Here is a 25,877-nt window from a genome sequence, read left to right as displayed (position 1 = left end):
TTCCACATAAATTATATCAGTTTTGTTCAGATAGTTTAGCAGTTTGCTTTTTTTTAAATATAATAATACATATGCCTTGGAGCTTTGCCTATGTTTGAACATACAAAGTTATTTTATTCTTCCTGCATTGCTGCATGGAATTCCATGGTATCATGGTATCATAATTTATTTAACCATTTTTCTAATGATGGGCACCTAAATGCCCAAATTTGTTGTTACAAGTAGGGCAATAATGTCCATCCTTGGACATATCTTTTCGTACATGTACAAGTATGTCCAGAATATAGCTAGATGTGGAATTACCAAGTCGAATGATGTGTGCACTTTGATAGATGCTGCCAAATACCCTCCAAAAAGACAGTACCAATTTATACATTCACCAGCAGGTATAAGGGAGCTCATTTCTCCATATTCTTACTATTACTGGATAGTATCAGTCTTTTAAAACTTGGACATCTGGTAGGTAGAACATGATGGCTTATTACTGCTAAATTATTTTTTTAGGTACTCAGGAATATTTCTTGAATTGAGTTTATTTTTCCTCATGTAGGTTGGCATTACTAAGGTATTTGCTGAAGTTCTACCTTCTCACAAAGTTGCTAAGGTGAAACAACTTCAAGAAGAGGGGAAACGGGTAGCAATGATAGGAGATGGAATCAATGACTCTCCAGCTCTGGCAATGGCTAATATTGGAATTGCCATTGGCACAGGCACAGATGTAGCTATTGAAGCGGCTGATGTGGTTTTGATAAGGGTAAGTCCTGTAGCATAAACTTTGAGGAGTGTGATTGCTCTACATGGTCACATAGTGTCATAAAGTATATCAAGCATCATGATTCTATCGTTAATTCCCATGCTCCCAGCCAATGAGACTGGGAGAATGTGAGATGAGAGTATGAGGAGTCTTACTAATTACTTCCAGACTTTCTCAGTCCAGTGAGGCAAATGAGAATGACAAACTTCTAAAGTGAATAAAATTTAGGAACATACGTGTAATAAAATTATCTTCAACAAATACTTAATGAGGTTATTTTAATAGAATTTAATCCCCGTACCAATATACACCCCTAAAGGTGTTTTCAGAACCTTGAGAAAAATTCCCAAAAAACATCTTCCAAGGCTGACTCAAATATCTGAGATTTGTAGTTAATTCACATATTACCCGAAGGTACATGTCATCTTCAGTATACACAATATCAAATGCAAAAGTTACTGTTAAGTTAGAGTCTCTCACTAATATCTGTTCTCAGAATGATCTTCTGGATGTAGTGGCAAGTATTGACTTATCAATAATATTTTTGTTCTCAGAATGATCTTCTGGATGTAGTGGCAAGTATTGACTTATCAAGGAAGACAGTCAAGAGGATTCGGATAAATTTTGTCTTTGCTCTAATTTATAATCTGGTTGGAATTCCCATAGCAGCTGGTATGTGATTGTTCACTAGTATTGTTTTTCCTCTGAAGTCATAGAGACCTGTCATGTTGGAAGTTTTAGTTTCTTTTTATTAGTTTTGAACTCAGTTTTTATATGTAGCCTGCTGATATGCTGAGAGGTAATATTAAAATCAACCATATCATCAGCAGTGTTTATTATAGTCTAGAATGTATATACATTCTGAAAGGTTTATTTTATTTTACTTTATATTTTCCTGTAATTGCACATTTTAAAAATTTCAAACCTACAGAGACAAGGTAAAAAATGATACAATGAAAACCTGTTTACCCTTCACCTAAATTCATCAATTATTATTATTATTTTTAATTTTATTAAAGTTATTAGGGTGACATTGGTTAATAAAATTATATAGGTTTCAGGTGTACAATTCTAAAATACATTGTTTGTTGCATTGTTTGCTCATCAATTAACATTTTGCCACATTGCTTCATCTCTTTCTCCATATACTCTCACACACGCATATATCTACTTACTTATTTTTTGTTGAAGGTTCAGAACAAATTTACCTTTAATCTCACTACCCAAACACAACTACTATTAACATTTTAGTATATTTCTTTCTGGTCTTTTTTTACCCTGCATCAGTTTTTATCTTGTTACATAGTTGTAGATATAGCATACAGAGAATTTTCTGCTCTTCACTTAACGCTATAATAGCCAACAGGCTTTTGTGTAAGTTTGGGGACCAGATATGAGAAAGATATTAAATAAAGTAATATGACCAAGAAAACACACTTCAGAATTGTGTAATAAGCATCTAATAATCTCCTGTACTTAGGGGCTTGGTAGGAGTTAGTAATAAAAGAAATAGTTATCACTTTCTTCTTGTTCTTTCTGGTTTGAGAGCCAAAGAAACACATAAAATGACATGAGAACAGTTATAAAGCTGTTGATAAATACACAAATACTGAGAGGACAAAGAGTAAAAGAACAGTCAATCAAAGACCAGAGAGATTAATTCATAGAACAAGTGATTTAAAAAATAATATGTAAGTAATATATGATCACTGTAGAAAAAGAAAAATACAGATAAATTCATAAAACGTTAAAAGTAGAATAAGTTTATCTCATTCCCATTTTATAAGCAAATGTTAAAATGCCTGTCAAAACCAAATGTGGATGAATTTGTAGAATATGAACTCTCATACCCTATTGGATGAGATCGTGATCTTGCACAGCCACTTTGAAGAGCAACCGAGAGATATCCACCTAAAGTTGAAGGTGTACCCATGTTATAACCCAGCAGCCTCACCTCTAGGTGTATACCCTAGAGTAATTCTCAAACACATGCACAGGGAAACATGCACAAGAAAGTTCACAGCAACACTCTTAGTGAAAAATTGTCAGCCACATAAATCTCCATCAACAGGTGGATAAATTGCTGAATAAATATCAAATGAGGACATGATTTGTATGTACCTATCAAAACACGTTGGTGGTCTCTTTAGTACTATTTGCTGTAACTAATACAAACCTGTTTCCTAGGAGTGTTTATGCCCATTGGTTTGGTTTTGCAACCTTGGATGGGATCCGCTGCAATGGCTGCTTCATCTGTTTCAGTAGTACTTTCTTCTCTCTTCCTTAAACTGTAAGTATGATGGTTTGCTCACGTTTGCGTTTTATATTCCTTTTATCATCCACAGGCAGTTTTGGTAGGTTTTATTATTGTTTTGATCAGTGATAATCCCAAACTGTCTTAATAATAAATGTTATCTATGTAATTATTACCTTATGTAGTCTGTGCATAGCAAGCACAAGCACCAAGTAGGGTAAAATCAGGTACATTGGCTCTGAGAGTTAGGATTTCTGATAATGTGACTCCACATGATCCCTGCTTCCCTAGCAGGGACTGCCTTTGTACATTTCATACCAGCTAAATATCTTTTCATTTTTTAATGTAACAAACATCTAGTTCACATTTGGTTATTTCAAACTAGTATACTTTTACCTGTGTCCAGTTACAGGAAACCAACTTACGAGACTTATGAACTGCATGCCCGAAGCCAGATGGGACAGAAAAGTCCTTCAGAAATCAGCGTTCATGTTGGAATAGATGATATCTCAAGAAATTCTCCTAAACTGGGTTTACTGGACCGGTTTGTTAATTACAGCAGAGCCTCCATAAACTCACTACTGTCTGATAAACGGTCCCTAAACAGTGTTGGTACTGGTGAACCTGACAAGCACTCACTACTGGTGGGAGACTGCAGGGAAGATGACGACACTGCATTGTAACAGGCCACAGAGAGTGCTGCTAGCTCATGTTGTTATGCATTGACATAGCATTCATGATATCACCTTAGCTTTTCAAAATATTGAGAAAGGATTTTGTGCTGGTCTCATGCTCTTATGTTAAGGATTCTATTTGAATTGCTTTTGTTTAATATATAGCAAATATCTTTTTCAGGGCATCAGCTCTCAATATAGCTTTATTTAAAATGAATTTCCAGTATTTTTTGTTTTCATTAGTAACAGATAAGGTAGGCCTGCAATATTTACAAGTTCTACAATAGAAGATTGCCAAATTGCTGCTAAAGTGATAGATATATTTTTATTTGACAAAAAAAAAAAGCTCAAGAAAAGGACAATTAAAAATTTGAAGATTTGAGAACATGACCTTGAGGAGATTCTTGAGCCCTCATCCCTCCCAGATTGGGGAATAATGACTTTCAAAGCACTGTATAAAGCATCTAGTTTTAGAAGGAAAACAGTAGAAGCTGTTTAAAAATAGATGTGCCTTATTACAGGCTCTCTTTCCCCCTTATTCTCCCTGTGTCTTTGTCTTTGCAGTCATTTTCTTAGATATATTTTCTTTTGTATCTTCTTTTGAGTAAGCTAAGTGTAGGTGGTTTTTCATTGATAAAAATAACTGATAATTTTTCTAATACCTTGTTGCTTTCTTTATCTTGTAGTTCAAAAGACCTTAAAGGTCCATAGGGTTCCCTGCTTCCCATCTTTCCATTGTTGTAAAAAGTATCAGATTCTTCCTTAAATGACTCCCCAGCTTGGTGCAGGCTTTCAATTCACTCCCGCTGAGTTCAGCTCTAAGTTATTCTTAGTGTAGACTATCAGCCTCAGTCCAGAAACTTAAGATTTTGAGCCTCTTCCACAGTTGATTTTTTCAAAGATCAAAGATTTTTAAAATTCATCTTTAACATATACGGGTCATATAAAATTACCTGGAATCACTAAATTTGTCCCTTTTTTTGGAGAGAATATAAGACTTTAGCTGGTATATATAATTTAATAGATTTTAATTGTCTTTTAGTGTTTTAGATAACCTCTCAAATGACTTTAAAATAAAGCTACTACACAAAGCTGCTTTTACCAAAAATAAAATAAATTGTAATACAGAAATGAGAATTTCCCTAAGTTGTGATACCTTTCGGCAAATTTAGATTTTTCTCTAGAGTTTGCTAGTTAATGTGGTTGGCAAATTCAGGAGTTTGTTCTCATTGCCATATAAATTTAGAAATTCTTTTGTGAGTGCCTGGGAGTTAATGCACTGGTTAGAGATCAGGTACTTGTATCACTATTTAAATTTCCTTATTAATTGTAACATGGATTTCAAATGTAGAATATGTAAGTGAAGAGAACTCACAATAAATTTCTAATATTTTGTTCCCATTGCCATATGTAAAGCTGCTAGCACAATGCCTAGCACATAGGGTTTGTACTCAGTAAATATTAGTTCTTTTCTCTGCTTGAGGTCAGTAATAAATATTAAAAATAATTTGTATAGGGCAGAGTCTAAAATCAGGTGGGAGTGAGAAATGGGTTTCTTCCCATCCTACTTTTTCTCTTATCTTTTCATACACACACACAAAAAAGTTTACAACATTATTCCATGCTGTCTTTTCAGATTTGGAAAAGATCTCATTTTTATCTCAGCTATTTTAAAGAGAGAACAGAAACTTTTGAGGAAGGTGCTATTAATCTAGAAAGGCAAACCCATTTTAATGAAATGTGAATGAGTTTGTATGTCTAGGCTCTTTTTTTAGACCAGTGCCTATACCATCTTCTGTGCTCTCAGTTTGATTTTTAATATTTGTTTCTTATTTTAATTCCAGTGGCCCACCATACTATAACTTGTTTCTTCTCTCTCTCACGCTTGCACTCGCTCGCTCCCCCCTGCCCCCCGCTCTCTGTAGCACATGAACATAGCTAGTTACTACTTTTATTATTATGTGTGTATTTGAGTTGTCCTTTTGGCCCCACATGCCAAGGGACTCATATGTCATAGGATAGTGAGAAGAGTAGCCTATAGCCTGGGGAAAATCAAGGATATAATTCAGCCCTTACTATCAGAACAGAATATATGCTGTTTAGAAAGAATCCTGCTTTCAGTATCTATAGCCATCTTTGGATTCTCTACCACAAGTCTTTTTAGCAATCCTGAAATCACATTAGCTTCATAGAGCAGCTGTATTCACAGGAGATGACCAAAAATATTGCTTTCAGTTAGTAACTAGCTTTAAGTAACTAGTTACTAGTGAGAACAAATTTTTAAATTTGTGTGTGTATGTGTATATATCTATTCATATATACATAAATACACAATTATATACAAACAATTACCACATAGAAGGAAAACAGATTTACAGTAGTCCCCCTTATCCGCAGGGGATACAGACCCTCCAGTGGATGCCTAAAACTGCAGATGGCACTGAACCCTACATATACTATGTTTTTTCCTCTACATACATACCTTTTCACTTAAAGGAAACATTTTACTGCTTCTCTTTGGCATATCCAAATTGCCAGCATCACTACTCTTGCGCTTTGGGCCATTATTAAGTAAAATAAGGGTTACTTGAATACAAGCACTTTGATACCTCGACAGTCTAATAACCAAGATGGCTACTAAGTAACTAATGGACAAGGAGTGTATACAGCGTGGATACGCTGGACAAAGGGATGATTCATGTCCTAGGTGGGATGGAGCAGGATAGCGTGGGATTTCATCATGATTCTCAGAATGGCGCACAATTTAAAACTGATGAATTGTCTATTTCTGGATTTTTCCATTTAATATTTTTGGACTGCGGTTGATCATAGGTAACTGAATGGGGAAAGCGAAACTCCAGATGAGGGGGGAATACAGTGTATTTGAATTTGATTTTTGAATATTTGAAGTTCTTTATTGTTCCTTTATCACTCTTCTGTATTCACTCAGCAACCATGCCCTCAGTCTGACGATAACAAGGATATTTTGATATCCAGTGCTGGTTCAGACTTAATGATAGGGCACCTTTAATCCAAAATATCCAAAGATGACTTTTGAATTTTAAAAGTTAAAACAGAACTAGAGTATTATGTTGTAGTCTAAAGAAGTATGGCTATCATTTGTGAAAATAGAAATGTTATTTTTTCTGGTTTAATATCAACATTTTAGCGTTATCTCTGATGCCTTGTGAACAAGTAATTTTATATTGTGCTTTAACTTTTTAAAAGTTATTTTTTCAGATATATTTGTTATTCAGAATGCTTAAATAGCACTGTAGGTACTTCCAAAAATTTAAGCTGCATATCTTTTATGTACACAGCTTAAAATCAAGAACGTATGTTCTTAGAGAATTTTTTCCATTATTTGTGAATCTTACTTTAAAATTATTCTACTTACTATTTATTTTACTCTATTTTGTTATTTTCTTTGGATGAGGCATCTGGTTACTGGTTGTTTTAGTAAGAATAAAAACATTCCTGGAACCACTCCCTTTGAATTTTTGTTTACTTAGTTCTTACTTTTCTATATTTAAAAATAGTATTTTACCAAATATAAAAACATAGATTCATGCCAAATTATTAGCTATTTTTACACTAACTTTCTGTGGTCCCTTGGAAAGTTTATCTGGTATGAGTAACGAGATAAAGCACACAAGCAAGAATTCTTGTTTTCCAATTAAAATAGCTTCTGTAATGGCATTGATAATAAATGCCTTTTGTAGCCAGAACCAGGCGTCTCAACCTTGTTTTTAGTTAAGGAAATGTTAACTAAACATTGTCAAACATTGATTGTTTGCTACCCAAAAACAGCAGTGGACGATGTTGTGCAATAATCATCTACTATATACTATAGTCAAGACATTCAGTAGTTTGTTTTTTCATAAGCTTGTAATTGATCATAATTTGAGATGCCAAGGATGTGCCTTCAACTTTATAATTATAGTATTGTAAAAAAAAAAAAGTGTTGCTTGTCAGTGTCTCATTTGTTAAATCATCCAGCTCTACCAACAGTTTCAAACTACCCTGTGTTTTTAGTTTAGTTTTTTTTTTTTTTTGACTATTAATGATTGGGCTGGATTGGATGCAGCACCATGCATTCACAAAGAATGGGAGGGAAGAAGCCTATTTTCCTTTAGACTCCACTTGCTGTATCATTTAGTGAGGATGAGAAACAATGAAAGGAATATAACTGTCCTCTTTTCTTTGTAGTTTCTAATACATTCTTGATAGATTCTCTACCTCTAATGAGCTAAATATAGACGAGTTTTTTTGTTTGTTTTGTTTTATTTTTTTTTGCATTTGGGGAGCCCTGTACAGTGTGTTTGCGGAACCCATCCAAAAGACGTTCTTATATCAAACACTGCTTTGAGTGGAGGAAGAGAGTTTTAAACTTATTTGTAAGGAAACTGACTTAATTTCCCCCCAAATTCCTATCCCCCCCATTCAGGGTAATGACATAGGATTGGAAATGGAAATACATGTGTAAAATCCCTGAGGCGTCCACTTAGCTAGCCAGCCTTCCTTTTCTATTGGAGTCTTGACTAACCTCCAAGAAGGATGTTGCAGTGATAGCAACATCCCAGGTGAGGTTTCAAAACCTTCCAAATAAAAACAAAACAAAAAACCATAAAACCTTCCTATTGGAGAATATTTGATCAGTTAAGGCATTGAAGATCCTGCTAAAATTCAGAATCGAGAGAGTTAGAGCTGCCTCTTTCACAAATTTGACTATGGCCAGCCAGTCGTACTGGCTACCTCTTCATAGGTGTGACCACTAGTTGTAGAAATGTATTACTAGACAGGCGCTTTAACCAGCTATGCCACGGAGCCAGCACTTAGAAATAAATTACAAGGGAAGAATGAAAGGCAAGGCTCTTGAGGACAAAGTTTAAGGGAAGTTGCTAGTATAAATAGGATCTTATGCAATTTAAGAAATATGAAAACTTCCATACAGCTAGGCCTCTCTTTGGAAAAGTTCAAAATAGGCTGAGTAGCCTTTTGTATAATGTATTTAAACTACCCTCAAGTGGCCCCCAGCTTGTCATTGTTAGTACCCTGCCCCCTGCCCCCCATGCCTGTCTATAAACTGAAGTGCACCTATTACTTCAACATTGCTTGCTTTACCTCACCCAATTAAAACCTATTTTTTTTCATTGCAGTTATTATCCACAATAGAAGACAAGGTGAGATTAACTAAATCCATCCAAAAGTGCCAATTACCTTTAGATCTGGCCAGAAGTATGTGCAATTATTTAAAGAGTTCTTTTTTAATCCAAATAACTTTATAACTCTTGAAATGAAAAACATCAGGGCATGTGGAAGAGGTAATTTTGGGGCAAGGTGAACCCAGGATTGGCTCTTCTGAGCTCTTCTTGTAGCTTTTTTACCTTTCACTTTTGCATCCACACTTTCTTTAAAAGCACCACATTCCCATAGTGATGGGAAGAGCACTGATTTCAGAGTCCACTAGATATATTTGCAAAACCCAGTTCTGCCACTTACCAGCTGAATGACTATTAGTTTCCTATTGCTGCTGTAACAAATTACAAACTTAGTGTCTTAAAACAAATTTATTATCTTACAGTTCTGGAGATTAGAAGTCTGCAGTAGGTCTCAGGGCTAAAATCAAGGTATCAGCATGGCTGTATTTCTCACACAGGCTCTAGGGGAAATCCATTTCCTTGTTTTTTTTTCAGCTTCTAGAGGCTGACTATGTCTTTGGCTCATGGCCCCTTCCTCATATTATTCTAATCTCTTTTTCTGTCATCACATTTTCTACTATTACCTCTGACCCTTCTACCTCCTTATAATGACCCCTGTGATTATATTGGGTCCACTCAGATATTCCAGAATAATTTCTCCATCTTGAGATCCTTAATCACATCTGCAAATTCCCTTTTGCCCTGTAAAGTAACATATTCACAGGTTCCAGAGATTAGGATGTGGGCAGCTTTGAAAGACCCATAATTCTGCCTATCACAGGTGACCATGGGTAAGTTACTTAATGTAAGGGAACCTGTTTCTTCAAGTGCAAAGTAAGAATAATAATACCCATCTTGCAGAATTGTTTTGGAAGTGTTTCCAAAACACCACCAGCACCACTACCAACAACAACTGGTAAATAGTTGCTATTATTTCATTGGCCTGAGCACATAGGGGTAGAAGGACAAATTAGCTATAGTCATTAGGACATGAAGATCAGTTATTGATCTGGTGCTGCCCGAGTTGCTAATTTCCTATTTTGAAGAGAACTGCTTTTACCTCTAGAGAGGCCCTGTATGGAGCCTTTAAGGAGCACCAAAATAACAGCCTGCTTGCCCCAAATACTCCCTATACCAATCACTATACCAATTTGAGTCCTTTAACTTAGCAATGTTAGCCTTCCCTTTTCCTCCATAATTGTTACTCTTCATATTTGTGCCAGTTCAATTAAAATAACACTCCCACATTGAAACATAGCTGAGTGCATTCTTAAATTTAGGACCATAGCTGTTGGGCAAAGTCCTTGTTTCAAATAGTCACAACGAACCTACCTCTATTCAAAAGAGATGACTTTGTTTCTTAGGTTGAACCACTGGCAGTAACTTTCCCGGCTGATCACATTTTGGCTATATTGTCTGAGACTAGGTTTCAGTAATACCTTTAAACCTTGTTACTCATAGTGTAGTACCCAGGCTGCCAGCATCGACATCAACCCGGGAGCTTGTGAGAAATGCAGACTATCAGGCCCCACTCCACACCTGTTGAACCAGAACCTGCATGTTAACAGGATCTTCAGGGGATTCCTATGTGCATTAAAATATAAAAAGCACTGCCTTAAAACATTTATTCTTACTCTTCTTTGGGATGAGTTGGAAATACCGACAAATCTGTCAAAGATGCACACTTACCACCTACTTGTCTCTCTTCTTTTCTTTCTCCAATAAGCTCTGGGCAATAGTTAAAATTTGACCAGATACCCCTATTCAAAGACAGCTTTGTTTATTCATTCATTTATCCATGCATTCATTCATTAAACAATATTTACAGAATGTTATTGTGGATAAGGTACTGTTCTTAGTGCTGAGGATAACAGCAGTGAACAAAACATAACAAAAACAAAGTAAAACACTGCCTCCAGAAAGCTTAGATTCTGATGTGGGAAGACAGATGGTAAACAAAATATTTAGTCTGTTCGATAATAATGATTGCTATAGAGAAAAGAGAGAAGAGTAGATGGATATTGGTGAGGGGGCTACAATTTAAAATAAGGTAGTCAGAGAAAGCCTCACTGAAAAGCTGACATTTTGTTAGGTAGTCAGACATGAGCGACAGGGGAATAAAGGAAGGGAAGCCCAGTCCAGCCCAGAGACCGCCCAAAGAACACCCCATTTGTAGTTAAGGAATCATTCCTGCATTCTGAGGGACAAAGGACCGGGGAGCCATAAACCTATAGCTGGTTTAATCTGGCCACAGACGCTTGCACAGAAAGTACTACCCTAACCTGCCCACAACCTCAGCCTCATTATACCATCACTATGATATCATTCCTATGCCCAGAAGTTCATGAATCCAATTAAAACGGACTGAATTCTGGATAAGCACATGTGTACTAGGCAGTGTTAGAACAGCCAGTTGTCAATCAAAATGACCTCACGTGCCAACCACCTAGGAATGCCTCTGTAACTACCCATCATGGCCCAAATATAGAACGACCTTCTCGCTTTTACGTTGTTACAGCCCTCTTTGCTGAAAACCCTGCTCCACACAGGTAGCATATTTTTGTTTCCATGCAGTTATAGCCTGTTTAAGCATGACCCACTTCTACCTCAAAACGTGCCTTTAATAGATCTTACCTCTCGTTAATCTTTCTGAGCTGAAATTAGTTCTGCATCGGCAAAAAGAATGGTGAATCTCTATGTTACCAGGGCAATGCTGGAGTTCAGATCACTCCTATAGTAACAATTTGAGGAAATACTTAAAGGTAGTAGGAGCTTGCCATATAGATGAGGGAAGAGCATTACAGGCAGAGGATACCATATGGAACATACTTATACTAAAAATATTATCTGTTGTTTATCTGAAATTCAAATTTAACTGGGTGGCTTGTATTTTATCTGGCAGCCCTAGTTAGGAGGCTATGGCAATAACCCAGATAATGGACAATGATTGTGGCTTAAGCCAAGATGGTAGCAGTGCAGATGGTTATACTGCGAATGTTGAGAGAACAGGAGTTCCTGGTTCCTGATATGTTGGCTATGAAGTATGAGAAAGAAGTTAAGGACGACTGCAAGATTTTTGGCCTAAGCATTAAGAAGGCTGGAGTTGTCATTTACTAAAATAGGGAAGGCAATAGATGGAATGGTTTGGTTTAGGAGTCAAGACAAAGAAAGGTCAAAAGTTCAGTTTTAGACATAATTTTGATATATCTATTAGATATCCAAGAGATGTTGAGTAGGTAACTGGATATATGAAACTCAAATTAAGAGAAAATGTCTAAGCTGAAATTATGAATTTGTGTGTTTCAAAAAAAAAAGCAAAATATTTCTGTTTAAGAGATTTTATTTCCCACATGCCCAGATGACATCTCTTGTTATCCTCACAATAGTCCAGGTAATCTGCAGTTTATAGCTAAAGGAAATGAAGTTTCTTGGTTTATAGATGAGGTGGTGACTTTGTACTATGTCACCTTGGTAAACTGGAACTATATTTCACAGTTTCCTTCCCTGTATAGGTTGGATTGGGATTAACTACAAGACACATTTTCCATGAGATTTAGAAGGCAGAAGTGAAGTCTCAGCCACATATTTTTTACCCTTGAAAAATCGGTGCAGAGCCTTGGGCATGGTGGTAGCTTGCTTACATTACTGCTGATCTCCTGACTTACTTTGTTGGTATGGGACAGCACATGGACCCCAGGCTCATCTAGCTACTACCAGACCTCCTCTTTCAGCTTCTGTAAGGCTAGGTCCAAGTGCAAGTGTAGTTTTGTGATATAGGGCACCATCCTCTCCTGTGGTCACTCACAGCATTGAGACTAGAGATGTAAGAGACAGACACGGGTTCTGTTTGTCCTTCTGGGTTCCAGTTGTCTTTGTGGATTTCAGTTCCTCGCACAGGTTCTGATTTGTCCTTTTTCCTCCCTGACTGCCATTCTGGGTGACATATAGCCACTGCAGACTCAACACTAGATGTAGAGGCAACAACCTGCATAAACTGCTCCATCACTTCCTACAATCGTGTAAGTGCTGACTCCTATCATAAATCCCTTATTCTGTATCACTCAAAGCAGTTCTTCTCTGAATGAACTCTAATTGATACAGATGGAGAAAACACAGGCAATGAGAAGTAAAATGACGTAAGGTAACTCAGTGAGTAGAACCCAAAACAGATGTGCCCTGTTCAGAGCATTTCTACCAGATTAAGAAAAAAAAATTAAGATCTGGTAGTAAGAAATAACAATAACTCTAAAGGATATGTTCGCCTGAGGCTGCTGATTGCCCCTATTCCACAGGGCCTGAGACCCATTGCCACTAACGCAAACAGCTCTAGAACCTGTGTGTGTAGTAACATCTCTCTTAAGCACCCTGAGCTCCAGAGCAACTTGAGGGTTGTAGCTTTTCAGTTGTAGATAAAGTTTGTAAAAGCTGACATTAAGGAAGAAGCTAATCTAGTCTCCAACAGAAGACAGAATCCAAGGGTCATTCCATTAAAGCTGCTGTTGGAAGATTTCAATACTTGTAAGGAACATTTTATAAGTACATAGATGATTTTTCATTGTTTTTCTTTTTTCAAATAAAGCCACCTGTAATTCACTACTTAGTGATGACCATGGTAACATCGTGGCACATGCCTTTTCAATTTTTCCTTTGTGTACATACGAAGCTAAACAGAGATGGTTTTTTAACCTATGGCTGAGTGATGGGTGCGATGAAAATGAGAAGCAACTAATTTTGCATTCTTTTAAATTTTTTTAAAATAAGAATTGTATACAGTTAATGTGTACATGATGACTTGATACACATATACATAGTGAAATTGTTACCAAAACAAACAGTCAAACAAACAAACAAACAAAGTTTGGCTGCTTGCTGCTTGAAAGCCAATACTTGAGAGACAAGTGTTGGGTGGAGAGGAAAAGTTGCTTTATTCAGGAAGAGGGCAGCCTGGTAAGACCCTAGACTAATGTCCAAAGATCATCTCCAAAGTTCTGGACCAAGCAGAGAAGTTTTAAAGAGGAGGAGGGAGATGGGTAATTCCAGGGAACTGAGAGAGAAGTCTGTGTTTTTTGAGTCAGAGATAACACGTTTTTTACATCAGTCTCTTGGACACCAGCAGCTGGTCACAGCTACCTTGGAGATATTCCTTCCTTCTGCAAAACACACTCATAAATTCTCCTCAAGACCCTGAAGATATCTCCTCCTGCTTGACAAAGAAAGAGCACATCAGCAACACAAAATTATATTGCAAGAACAAAAGGAGTTAAGCAAGAAGAGCAGTTAATGTGCACAAAGGCCTAATTAAATTATTTAATTCTAGCTGCCAGAAATACTAGGGGCTTGGCTACAAAATGATTACTACAGGCCAGCTAATTAATATATCTTCTCTTCTAATTACCATTTTTTTAATGTTCTGGGAGCATCTGAAATCTACTCTCTTAGCAAATTTTCGGTATTCAATACAGGATTAAGTATAGTGTGGATGAAAAAGGGGTTCTACGGAAACTAACCTCGCAGGGTGATCTGATCATAAATTCTTAACTGGGCAGGTCATGGTGGGTAGTCGCATCCCAGGCATGTAACTTCTTTAGTAAAAGACTTGTCTTTGCCTTAAATAAGCCATGTCCATAGTTTCTGTGCATCTAGGTTAACACACCTTTGAAATGCTCCCTCTCAGACCCCTCCTTCTAAAAGTGACCACCCTCAAGAGAGCATATAATCTTGTTAACTATCCTGTATTCTAATCTCCACCTTGCTTTCTTCCACCTTCATGTAATTATCCTTACAGCCCCTCTTTAAATGCATAAAAGAAACTACAAACTGTTATTCTTTGAAGGATTTTTTTCTCTGTTGAGATCTTGCTTCCAGGCATAATGTCAATTTCATTTTTTTATTAAAAAAATTCTCTACAGGTTTAGGCATTCTTAAATTGACACTGGAAATTTTCCCTAAGAAAAATTGGTTAGCATCCAAGCAAGGTAGGTACAGATTAAAATTCAGTGCCTCTCTCCCATGGCCTTAGGAATATGTAGGAGTGAGTGGTTGAGATGAGCACAAGGCAAGTCACAGAACCATCCGCCAACTTCTTGGGAAGAAAGGGATCTTTGCTTAAACTATGTTCTTATATCTTTCATCTCTACACTATTTGGTCAGTAAACGTCCCCAAGAGGATGACTTTCTAATAGACTCTTCTACGTGTGTTGCTCGGCTTTCCTGCTTGGTGCTCCAATGTCACCATCAGCTGAACACTGCAGGGGCTGTTTGAGAGTGACCTGAAGATGCTACCTTCCTCTGGGCAATGTAAAATCCATATGTCAGTCAACCAGGGACTGCTCCCCAACATTAGACATGTACTTTTTTAAATTAATTAATTTTATGGTGACATTGTAGACAAGTACTTTTTATCTTGCTAATTCTAGAAGATAGCCAAGGAAATAGTAACTAAACTGAGAAAATGCATTTTTAAAAGAGAGGAACCCATAATTAATCTTATCCCTAGATATGACAGAATGATTAAGTATGTATTAATTAACTGGCAGAATCTTGAAATCGGCTCGGCTCTTAACATATGAATTGATTGCCAACTGCTTAGATGGTTTGGTTGATATTGAGGAAAAAACCAGAGGAGGTTTCTATTATTCAAATGGTTGTCACAGCTAACAGAGGTAAGATTAAAACTACTTATATCTTCTTTTGTGTATCTCTAACTTTGTTAAATAGAGTCTGATCTTTGAGGCTACAGAGAATAAATTCTCCCACAAGTCAGCTCATTTGAAAACCGCTTTTCGTGTCCTCCCTGCCCCCCAGGTCTCCTTTTCAAGTCCAGTGTATCTGGCTCTCCCAAATGTTCATCATATGAGGTGATTACCATACTCTCTAACATCCTGCCTGGCTTCTTGTGAAGTATATTTAGTTAAAGTGCATTGTATTATGTGGCCCTCAAAACAATTGTGGGCTTACCAATGTCAAGCAGAGTGGAAGTATTTGCAGTAGCTTTTGAGGGCAACTACGTTGCTGTCTGGTTCACGTTGAGTTTTCAATTAACTAAAAAACCTAAGTATTCTTCATGTTGGTAGTCATTAGGCCACTTTTCCACAATAATGCACTTCTGAAATTGACATCTTGAAACTAAACACACTGTTTATACTTGTATTAAAACATTTATCAAATTTTTATTATTAATTACCTATAGAGGACAGAGACTAATGTTAAAGAACAAAATGCAACCGAGTAAATTTGAAGATCTAATTGGCTTTTTAAAGGAATTCATGAAACTGGCAGTATCTCATCTAGCAACTAGAAGGGAGTTCCAAGGAGTTGTACAAAATGAAGGGCTTTTATAGGAAGAAGGGTGAGAGAGAAGTCAAAATGGCATATATGATAGAGGCTTTGTTTATCTGCTCTTACGACCACATCAAAGTTGTGATGAAAACACAGAACAAACAGCAAGCAGAGTCGCCTGGGGTCTAGATGAACAAGCCCTACAACTAAGGAGAGAAATAAGAAAGTACCATGCAACAGAAGGAGGTAGGACTGGGTAAGGACGTGAGGCTGCCCCGTCCCAATTGGCCAAGTAGGACAGAGGCTACAGCAGCAGCAGCCAGCAGCTGCAGATGCCTCTTAAAGGTGCTAAGTCCGCGACTGGACTTTCTCAGTGACAGACTTGCTCTCTCTGAGCACCAGCACACTGTTGGCCTCTCAGGGGGCATCAGGGACTTACGAGGGGATGCTGAATTGTTGGAGCGTGGGCCAGAGGCGAGGTTTTCTCCCGGGCAGAAGTGCTGCTGGTATCCATTGTCCCTCTGTTGAGCCCTCCCCTCTCCCAGTGTGCAGACACAGTGCCGCCATAGCTGAGATGTCAACAAACTGGATAACAGAGGTTGCTCCGCCCAGAGGATTCCCTGAAACTCCACCTCCCCCAAATCGCAGTCCAACCCAAGGCACATTCAATTATATCCTTGGCAAGTCCTGTGCAACTTTCTGAGCAAGCTCCAGGACCCACACTGGTGGCAGCTGACCCGTTTCTGGCATGGTTTCTTGAGGCAACGATAAGCACAGCATCTGTAGATTGCTTCCTGAATCTTAACAGGTGGCCCCAATCTAAATTTGGCCTGCAGCTGAACCCCTCTCAGGTCTGTGCCTCTGGACACCTACTACACAAAGCCACACTAATAAAACCAGGAGACTTAGGAGCTTTGCTTAGTACATAGAAACAGACACAGAAAGGCAGCCAAGATGGGAAGAAAATGAAGCAGAATGCATATGAGAGAATAGAACAAAGATCCAGGAATAATGGAGCCAAGCAATCTAACAGATGCAGAGTTCAAAACACTGGTTATAAAGATGCTCAATGAATTTAGGGGAAGGATAGATGAACTCAGTGAGAACTTTAACAAAGAGATAAAAAACATAAAAATGGAAATGGAAATTACAAAAGGAAACCAGTCAGAAATGAAGAATACATTATCTGAGAGTGAAGAGTATATTAGAGTGAATTAACAGAGTAAATGAAGAAGAAAATCAAACTACCAATATAGAGGATGAGAAAGCCAAGGTCATCCAACAGAACGGCAAGAAAAAAGAAGCCAAGAATATAAGAATAATTTAAAGTCTTTGGGACAAAATTAAGTGTAAAAATATCCGTGTAATAGGGGTACCTGAAGGAGGAGAGGGAGAATAAGAAGTGGAAAAGCTATTTGAAGAAATCATGATGGAAAACTTCCCTAACCTGGTGAAAGAAATAGACAAACAAACCCAGGAAGCTCAGAGAGTCCCCAAAACCAGGAACCCAAAGAGGCCCACACCAAGACACATCATAATTAAAATGACAGAGGTTGAATACAAAGAGAGAATCTGAAAAGCAGCAAGAGATAAGCAGTTAGTTACCTATAAGCGAGCACCCATAAGACTGGCAGCTGATTTCTCAAAAGAAACTTTGCAGGACAGAGGGCTTGGCACAAAATGTTCAAAGTGATGAAAACCCAGGATCTACAAATAAGAACATTTTACCCAACGAAGCTATCATTTATAGTCGAAGGACAGATAAAGAACTTACCAGACAAAAATAAGCTAAAGGAATTCATCAATGCCAAGCCAGTATTACGTTTTTTCTTCTTTAGAAGAAAAAACATGTATCAAAATCATGAACAAAAATGGTAATAACTGCATATCTATCAACGACTACCTCAAATGGAAAAGAATTAAGTGCTCCAACCAAATGGTGGCTGAATGGTTAAGAAAACAAGCCCCCTACATATGCTGCCTATGATAGACTCACTTCAGGTTAAAAGACCCACACAGACTAAAAGGAAAGGAATGGAAAAAAATATTGCCTTGATGGACCTAGAAGGTATTGCTCTGAATGCACTAAGTCAGATAGAGAAAGACAAATACCACATGATTTCACATACATGTGTAATCTAAAGAACAAAATAAATGCAATAACAATAAAAATGGAAACAAACTCATAGATACAGAAAATATTTTGAGAGCTACTCATCAGGAGGAGGTTTGGGGAGATGGTGAAAAAGGGTGAAGGGATTATTTTGTAACTATACAAATGAATAGTTACAAAATAGTCATGGAGATATAAAGTGTAGCATAAAGAAAATAGTCAACAGTGTTGTAATAAATATGTAAGGGGAAAGAAGAGTACTAGATTTAGTGGGGTGATCACTTGAACTTTAATCACTATGTTGTACAACTGAAACTAATATATTATTGTATGCCAATAATAATTGAAAAAAAAAACTCATTGAATTGTACAATGTAAATGTTAGCAACTAATTGTCCATCATATTTCAATAAAGCTGGAGTGGGGGGAAGAAGGGTGAGACAAGGGAGCTATTAGCAAAAGAAATGAAACTGAATTAGGCCAAAGAATTATTTTTAAGCCAGGACTTTCTTTTTGTGGGGGAAGGGAAAGGAAAAAGTTTTATCATGCAGATTGTCTCTTCTTCCTTTTGGGGGGTTTTGGAGAAGGCCTATGTGAAAGATGACCTCATTGATGTTGACCAGAAAATTCCAGATTGGTTGATTAAGATTTTACATTTCTAGTAAAGGTCAAAACAGCAGTTACGCCATGGGCTTTAGCATGAATGATGCCATTTTGGGCCTGTGGTTTTCTAACATTGAGTTCTAGTCATCTCTAGTATGACTAACGCGTATCAAGTTTGTAGGATGAAAAAATCAGACTTGAGTTTATCTCAATTAAATTGCATAATTATAGTCTATTTTTAAATCTTGACTTTGTCATTTAATGTATTTACCATGCTTTCCAGTCTTGTGCCAAGCTTTTAGAATCTTAAAACTCACTGATAACATTGTTTACTTAAGGAAGACATGAGGATGAAGATTTGTAGCAAGCCACTAAGACCTTTTTTTCCAGACTGAGACTGCTACATTAACAGATACCTTAACAAGATGTTAGTGCACCTAACTCCACTAACCTATGCCTCATATATCTGTCTTGGGCACAAGACTATCAGATGCCTTGTTGAAGTCAAGATTCATGACAAGTATATTAACTTTCTATGGCTACTATAACACATCACCATAATTTCCTGGTCTAAAACAATACAATTTATTATCTCACAGTTCTGTAGGCCAGAAGTCCAACACAGATCTCCTAAACTCAACTAGACTCAAGGGCTAAACTCAAGGTGTCAGCAAGGCTGCATTTCCTTCTGGAGGCTGTAGGGGAGAATCCGTTTCCTTGCTCATTTGGATTGTTGGCCAAATTCAATTCCTTATGGTTGTAGGACTGAGGTCACCATTTCCTTGCTGCCTATCAGCTGATGGCCATTTTAGCTTCTAGAGGCCAGTTACATTGATTGTCTCATGGTCTCCTTTCTCCATCTTCAGAGCCATAAATGGTCAAGTCCTATTCATACTTCAAATCTCTCCTGCCTCTTAATGTCATATCTCTCCAATTGCAGCCAGGAAGGGTTTCCCACTTTTAAGGGCTCATGTGATTTCATTGGACCCATGTGGATAATGAAGGATAATCTCCCTATTTTATTTTATTTTATTTTATTTTACTTTATAGTTATCAAAGATTTATTTCCAAGAATACATTTGGTTCAAATAAATGTATGGCATGTTCTTTCAATCATTCAGCTATTGCTTTTTATGTTGTACTATCTATTCCACAGCAAATCTCCCTATTTTAAAGTCAACTGATTAGCAATCCTAATTTTATCTGCAAAGTCTCTTTTGCCATGTAAAGTAAAATATTCACCAGGGATATCTTATCTACCACACAAAAGTTTTCCAAGCTTTAGTCATTCGAGGACCATCATCATTTGTGTCATATTTGCATAACACAGGTACTATTAATTACATATTTTTTCTTTAAATCAGTTTTTTTTAAATTTCAATCCTTATTTTTCATCAGTTTTTTTCCTAAATACATTTCACCTCCTTATTTGTATGGTAAGTCCATTCATTTTGATAGAAAAGATAGAAGTAAAACAGAAATTGGGTAGATCTCCTTTTTCTCAATCATTAGCAACAGTCTCTACCTTTCCTTTCTCTGGTAGCTCAGATTATAGAGTAAAAAGCCTTTTATTTTGTTTTGTTTTCTTAATCAGTTTTGCAAGTCACAACTGTAGACATACCCTGTACAATGACATTTTGGTCAATGACAGACTGCATATATGATGGTGCTTCCATAAGTTTACAATGCAGCTGAAAAATTCCTATTACCTAGTGACAAAGTAGCTATTATAATATTCTAGTGCAACACATTATTCACATGCTTGTGGTGATGCTGATGTAAACAAACCCACTGTACTGCCAGTCATATATACGTATAGCACATACGTGGGTGATTCATGCCACTTCATGATAAATTGATTTTCAGGCTTAGGCAAGAGTCAACTTTGTCAATGTTGCACCTAACAGCTCTGTGTTCACAAAGAGTAAGTCTATATGGCCTTGGATGTGTCACTTAATCCCTCTGTGCTTCAACATCCCCATTTCTCAAGAAAAGAATCCAGGGTAGTTAGTATTAAAGATATATTTTAGGAAAAACACTCATGGAATTTATGATTATAAGATTTAGAAACAGCTTTTATTTTAAGGTTTTTGTAGAGAAAACTGAACCAATAAGCAAAGCTAGTAGAAATACAGTCTGAATTTCAGAACACAAAAATGTGGTCTTACTCCTTGTACTATTATACATGCTTTGGAAGAAGTGACACCATCAGTTGCTTTAACAAACAGAAAAAGATATATTTATATTCAGTAGATTTCATTTACCAAAAAAAAGTGTATAGAAGTTCATTTAAAAAATTGTAGCTTACATATCACCCCTGCAAATATGTTTGTATTTACTTGAATAGGTGATAAACATTACTTTAAGAAAACTAAACACATGGAAATTTAGATTTCTAAAAATATTAAATAAACTATAAAGTAAAACCCAAATTATAACAAACTCCATAAAAATGCTCATTAAGTTTGTTTTACTACATATGAAAATTGGAGCCCAAACTTCTTGCTATGAGAAAGCCCTGCTGCCAATAATGTTCTCTTCCTTGATTTGGGTGGTAGTTACATACGTATGTTCACTTGAGGATAATTTATTGGTTTGTGTATTTTTCTTAGTGTATGTTATACTTCAATAAAAAGAAAAAATGTATAGTACATACAATTATGTACAGTGAATATACTTGATGATAATAAACGACTGTCACTAGTTTATGTATTATATTATACTTTTTATTTTATTGTTATTTTAGAATGTACCCTTTCTACTTACAAAAAAACAGTTTGAGAAGATGGCAGACTAGGTAAAAGCAGGATTCATCTCCTCCTAGGACTGCATTGAAATTACAATGAAATTATAAAATAATCAACATGGAGAATCACCTGAAGTCCAGCTGATCGTAACACCTACATCTAATAATATAAAGGAGACACACCGAAGCCGATCCAGCATAGGCAACAACCATCAGCAGATCACTTTGTAGTTCTTACTTGGTAGCCCTGAGCAATTAAAAGCAGTGGCTGACCTTGGCCTATAGGGGAGTCCCTCCCAAAGGGCCACAAAACCAATGCGTCTGAAGGCTAGCACCAGACCACAACAGAGCAACTCCTGACTAGTTCCAGTAGTGATACACACAAAGGTAGTTGCAACAAGTACACAAGCCTGCTAGGGCAAATCCCACTCAATGTGGTCTGCCCACACAAGAACTCTTATCCTGAGGGTGCAGACAATTCCCACAATTAGCCTGAACATTAATCCCACCGTCTGATCTAATAACAACAATAAAGGCTTGGTGACAACAGAAGATCACACACAACCCACACAAAGGTCACGTCCAGAGCTCCTGGCACAAGGGATCAGGTAGAGTACACCACTGGGCCACATAGGACACTTTCCACATTGGGCCATCTGGCCAAGGATGAGAGACAAAACAAATATTCCTGACACATAGAAACGAACACAGAGAGGCTAATAAAATGAGAAGACAAAGAAACATGCCACAAATGAAACAACAAGAGAAAACTCCAGAAAATAAGTTAAATGAAATGGAGACAAGCAACCTACCAGTGACAGAGTTCAGAATAACGGTTATAAGGATGCTCAACGAACTTATGGGGAGAATGGATGAGCACAATGAGAACCTCAACAGGGAAATAGTAAGCATTAAAAAGGACATAGAAACCATAAAAAAGAACCAGACAGAAATGAGGAATATAATAACTGAAATGAAGCATACACTAGAAAGATTCAACAGTAGATTGGACGAAGCAGAAGATCGAATCAGCGAATTGAAAGACAAGGTAGCTGAATACACTCAATCAGAACAACAAAAAGAAAAAAAGAATTAGAAAAAATGAAGATAGTTTAAGAGACCTCTGGGACAACATGAAGAGTAAAAATATTCAAATCATAGGAGTACCTGAAGAGGAAGAGAGAGAGCAAGGAATTGAGACTCTATTTGAAGAAATAATGAGAAAACTTCCCTAACCTGGCAAAGGAATTAGACATACAAGTTCAGGAAGCATGAAGAGTCTCAAACAAGAGGAATACACCAAAATATATCATAATTAAAATGCCAAAGGTCGAAGGCAAAGAGAGACTCTTAAAAACAGCAAGAGAAAGAAAGCTGGTTACTTACAAGGGTACCCCCATAAGAATGTCTGCTGACTACCACGAATAGTCTACCCAGCAAGGCTTTCGATTAAAATGGAAGGTGAGATAAAGAGCTTTCCAGACAGGAAAAAGCTTAAGGAATTCATCACCAATAAGCCAGTATTAGAAGAAATGTTAAAGGGACTTCTGTAAAAGAAAAGGAGTAAAAAAGAAAATCGAAATAACAAATACGAATAATAAAATGGCAGTAACTATGTACCTATCAGTAATCACTTTAAATGTACAAAGATTAAATGCTCCAAGCAAAAGACATAGGGTAGCTGAATGGATAAGAAAACAAGACCCATGCATATTCTGTCTACAAGAGACCAATTCAGATCAAACAACACTCACAGACTGAAAGTAAAGGCATGGAAAAAGATATTTCACGAAAATAGAAATGAAAAAAAAAAAAGCCAGGGTAGCTGTACTTATATCAGATAAAATAGACTTTAAAACAAAGGTATGAGACAAAAAAGGGCATTACATAAAGATAAAGGGATCAATAAAGCAAGAGGACATAACCCTAGTAAACATGTATGTACCCAACATAGGAGCACCTACATACATAAAACAATAATAGACTGACATAAAATGAGAGATCAATATTAATACACTCAGAGTAGGAGACTTTAACACCACATTGACACCAAGGGACAGATCTTCCAGACAAAGAATCAACAAAGAAACAATGAGCCTAAAAGACACATTAGGCCAGATGGATTTAATAGATATTTTCATAGCATTTTATCTCGTCAGCAAAATATACATTCTTCTCAAGTGCACATAGAACATTTTCAAGGATAGACCACATGTTAGGACACAAAACAAATATCGATAAATTTAAGAAGATTGAAATCATATCAATTGTCTTCTCCGATCACAATGGTTTGAAACTAGAAATCAACTACAAAAAAAAAAACACCTAGAAAATACACGAACACATGGAGGCTAAATAACATGCTACTAAACAATGAATGGGTTATTAATGAGATCAAGGAAGAAATCAAAAGATACCTAGAGACAAATGAAAATGAAAACACGACTTAAAATCTATGAGACCCAGCGAAAACAGTTCTAAGAGGGAAATTTATTGCAAGACAGGCCTACCTCAAGAAACAAGAGAAAATTCAAATAAACAATCTAACTTTACACTTAAAAGAACTAGTAAAAGAACAGCAAACAAAGCCGAAAGTGAATAGAAAGAAGGAAATAATAAAGATCAGTACAAAAATAAATGAAATAGAGTCTAGAAAAACAATACCAAAAATTAATGAAACCAGTAGCTGGTTCTTTGAAAGGATAAACAAAATTGACAGACCATTAGCCAGACTCATCTAGGAAAAAAGAGAGAGGACTCAAATAAATAAAATCAGAAATGAAAGAGGAGAAATAACCACGGACTCCACAGAAATACAATGGATCATAAGAAAATACTACGAGCAATTATACGCCAACAAATTAGACAATCTGGAAGAAATGGACACATTCCTAGAAACATACAATCTCCCAAGACTGAGTCAAGAAGAAACAGAAAATTTGAACTGACTGATTATCACCAATGAACTAGGATCAGCAATCAAAAACCTAAAAAACAAAAGTCCTGGACCAGATGGCTTCATAGGCGAATTTTACCAAACATTCAAAGAAAAATTATCACCTATTCATCTCAAACTATTCCAAAAAATTCGAGAAGAAGGAAGGCTCCCTAACTCCTTTTATGAGGCCACCATTACCTTGATTCCAAAACCAGACAAAGACATTACAAAAAAAGAAAACTATAGGCCTATATGAGCATTGATGCAGAAAACTTCAACAAAACATTAGCAAACCGAATTTAGCAATACATTAAAAATATCATAGACCATGATCAAGTTGGATTTATTCCTGGGATGCAAGGTTGGTTCCATATCCACAAATCAATTAATGTGATACACCACATTAACAAATGGAAAGATAAAAACCATATATCAACAGATGCAGAAAAAGGTTTGACAAAATCCAGCATCCATTTATGATAAAAACTCTCAGCAAAGTGGGAACAGAGGGAACATGCCTCAACATAATAAAGGCCATGTATGATGAACCTATAGTTAACATCATACTCATTGGGGAAAGGCTAAAAACATTTTCCTTAAGATCAGGAACAAGACAAGGATGCCCACTTTCACCACTCCTCTTCAACATTGTATTGGAAGTCAGCCACAGTAATAAGACAAGAAAGAGAAATAAAATGCATCCGAATTGGAAAGGAAGAAATAAAACATTTGTTATTTGCCGATGACATGATACTACATAGAGAGAACCCTAAAGATTCCACCAAAAAACTGTTAGAACTGATCAATGGATTCAGTAAAGTAGCAGGTTATAAAATAAATATTCAGAAGTCAGTGGCATTTTTATACACCAATGATGAACTTTCAGAAAGAGAAATTAAGAGAACAATCTCATTTACAATTGCGTCAAAAACTATAAAATACCTGGGAATCAAATTAACCAAGAAGGTAGAAGACCTGTTTTCAGAAAATTATAAGTTATTAAAAAAAGAAATTGGAGAAGATACAAATAAATGGAAACATATACCCTGTTCATGAGTAGGAAGAATCAACATTGTTAAAATGGCCATACTACCCCAAACAATCTATAGATTCAGTGCAATCCCTATCAAAACACCAATGGCATTTTTCAGAGAACTAGAACATATAATGCTAAAATTTATATGGAACCATAAAAGACCCCAAATAGCCACGGCAATCTTGAGAAAGAAGAACAAAGTTGGAGGTATCACACTATCTGATATCAAACTATACTACAAGGCTACAGTAATCAAAACAGCATGGTACTGGCATAAAAA

General features: G+C 36.6%; 1 protein-coding gene across 4 annotated transcripts in view; it reads left to right on the top strand.

Moving 5' to 3' along the window:
- ATP7A (ATPase copper transporting alpha) overlaps nucleotides 1–25,877 on the top strand; it is a 153,784-nt gene that overhangs the window by 111,751 nt on the left and 16,156 nt on the right. For 3 of the 4 annotated variants that reach the window (XM_023525868.1, XM_011384936.2, XM_023525867.1), the window contains 4 exons: nucleotides 551–754; nucleotides 1,309–1,426; nucleotides 2,942–3,044; nucleotides 3,415–5,164. In XM_023525868.1, the coding sequence (XP_023381636.1) occupies nucleotides 551–754; nucleotides 1,309–1,426; nucleotides 2,942–3,044; nucleotides 3,415–3,691 (702 nt within the window). In that variant the 3' untranslated portion in view covers nucleotides 3,692–5,164. Of the gene's footprint in view, nucleotides 1–550; nucleotides 755–1,308; nucleotides 1,427–2,941; nucleotides 3,045–3,414; nucleotides 5,165–25,877 lie in introns of those variants that run through there. The other variant, XM_011384937.2, reaches the window with a different exon arrangement.

The sequence above is a fragment of the Pteropus vampyrus genome, unplaced genomic scaffold (genome assembly GCF_000151845.1).
Source record: "Pteropus vampyrus isolate Shadow unplaced genomic scaffold, Pvam_2.0 Scaffold635, whole genome shotgun sequence".
NCBI lineage: Eukaryota > Metazoa > Chordata > Mammalia > Chiroptera > Pteropodidae > Pteropus > Pteropus vampyrus.
The sequence above is the reverse complement of the archived record's forward strand: the minus strand, read 5'-3'. Positions and strand labels throughout refer to the sequence as shown.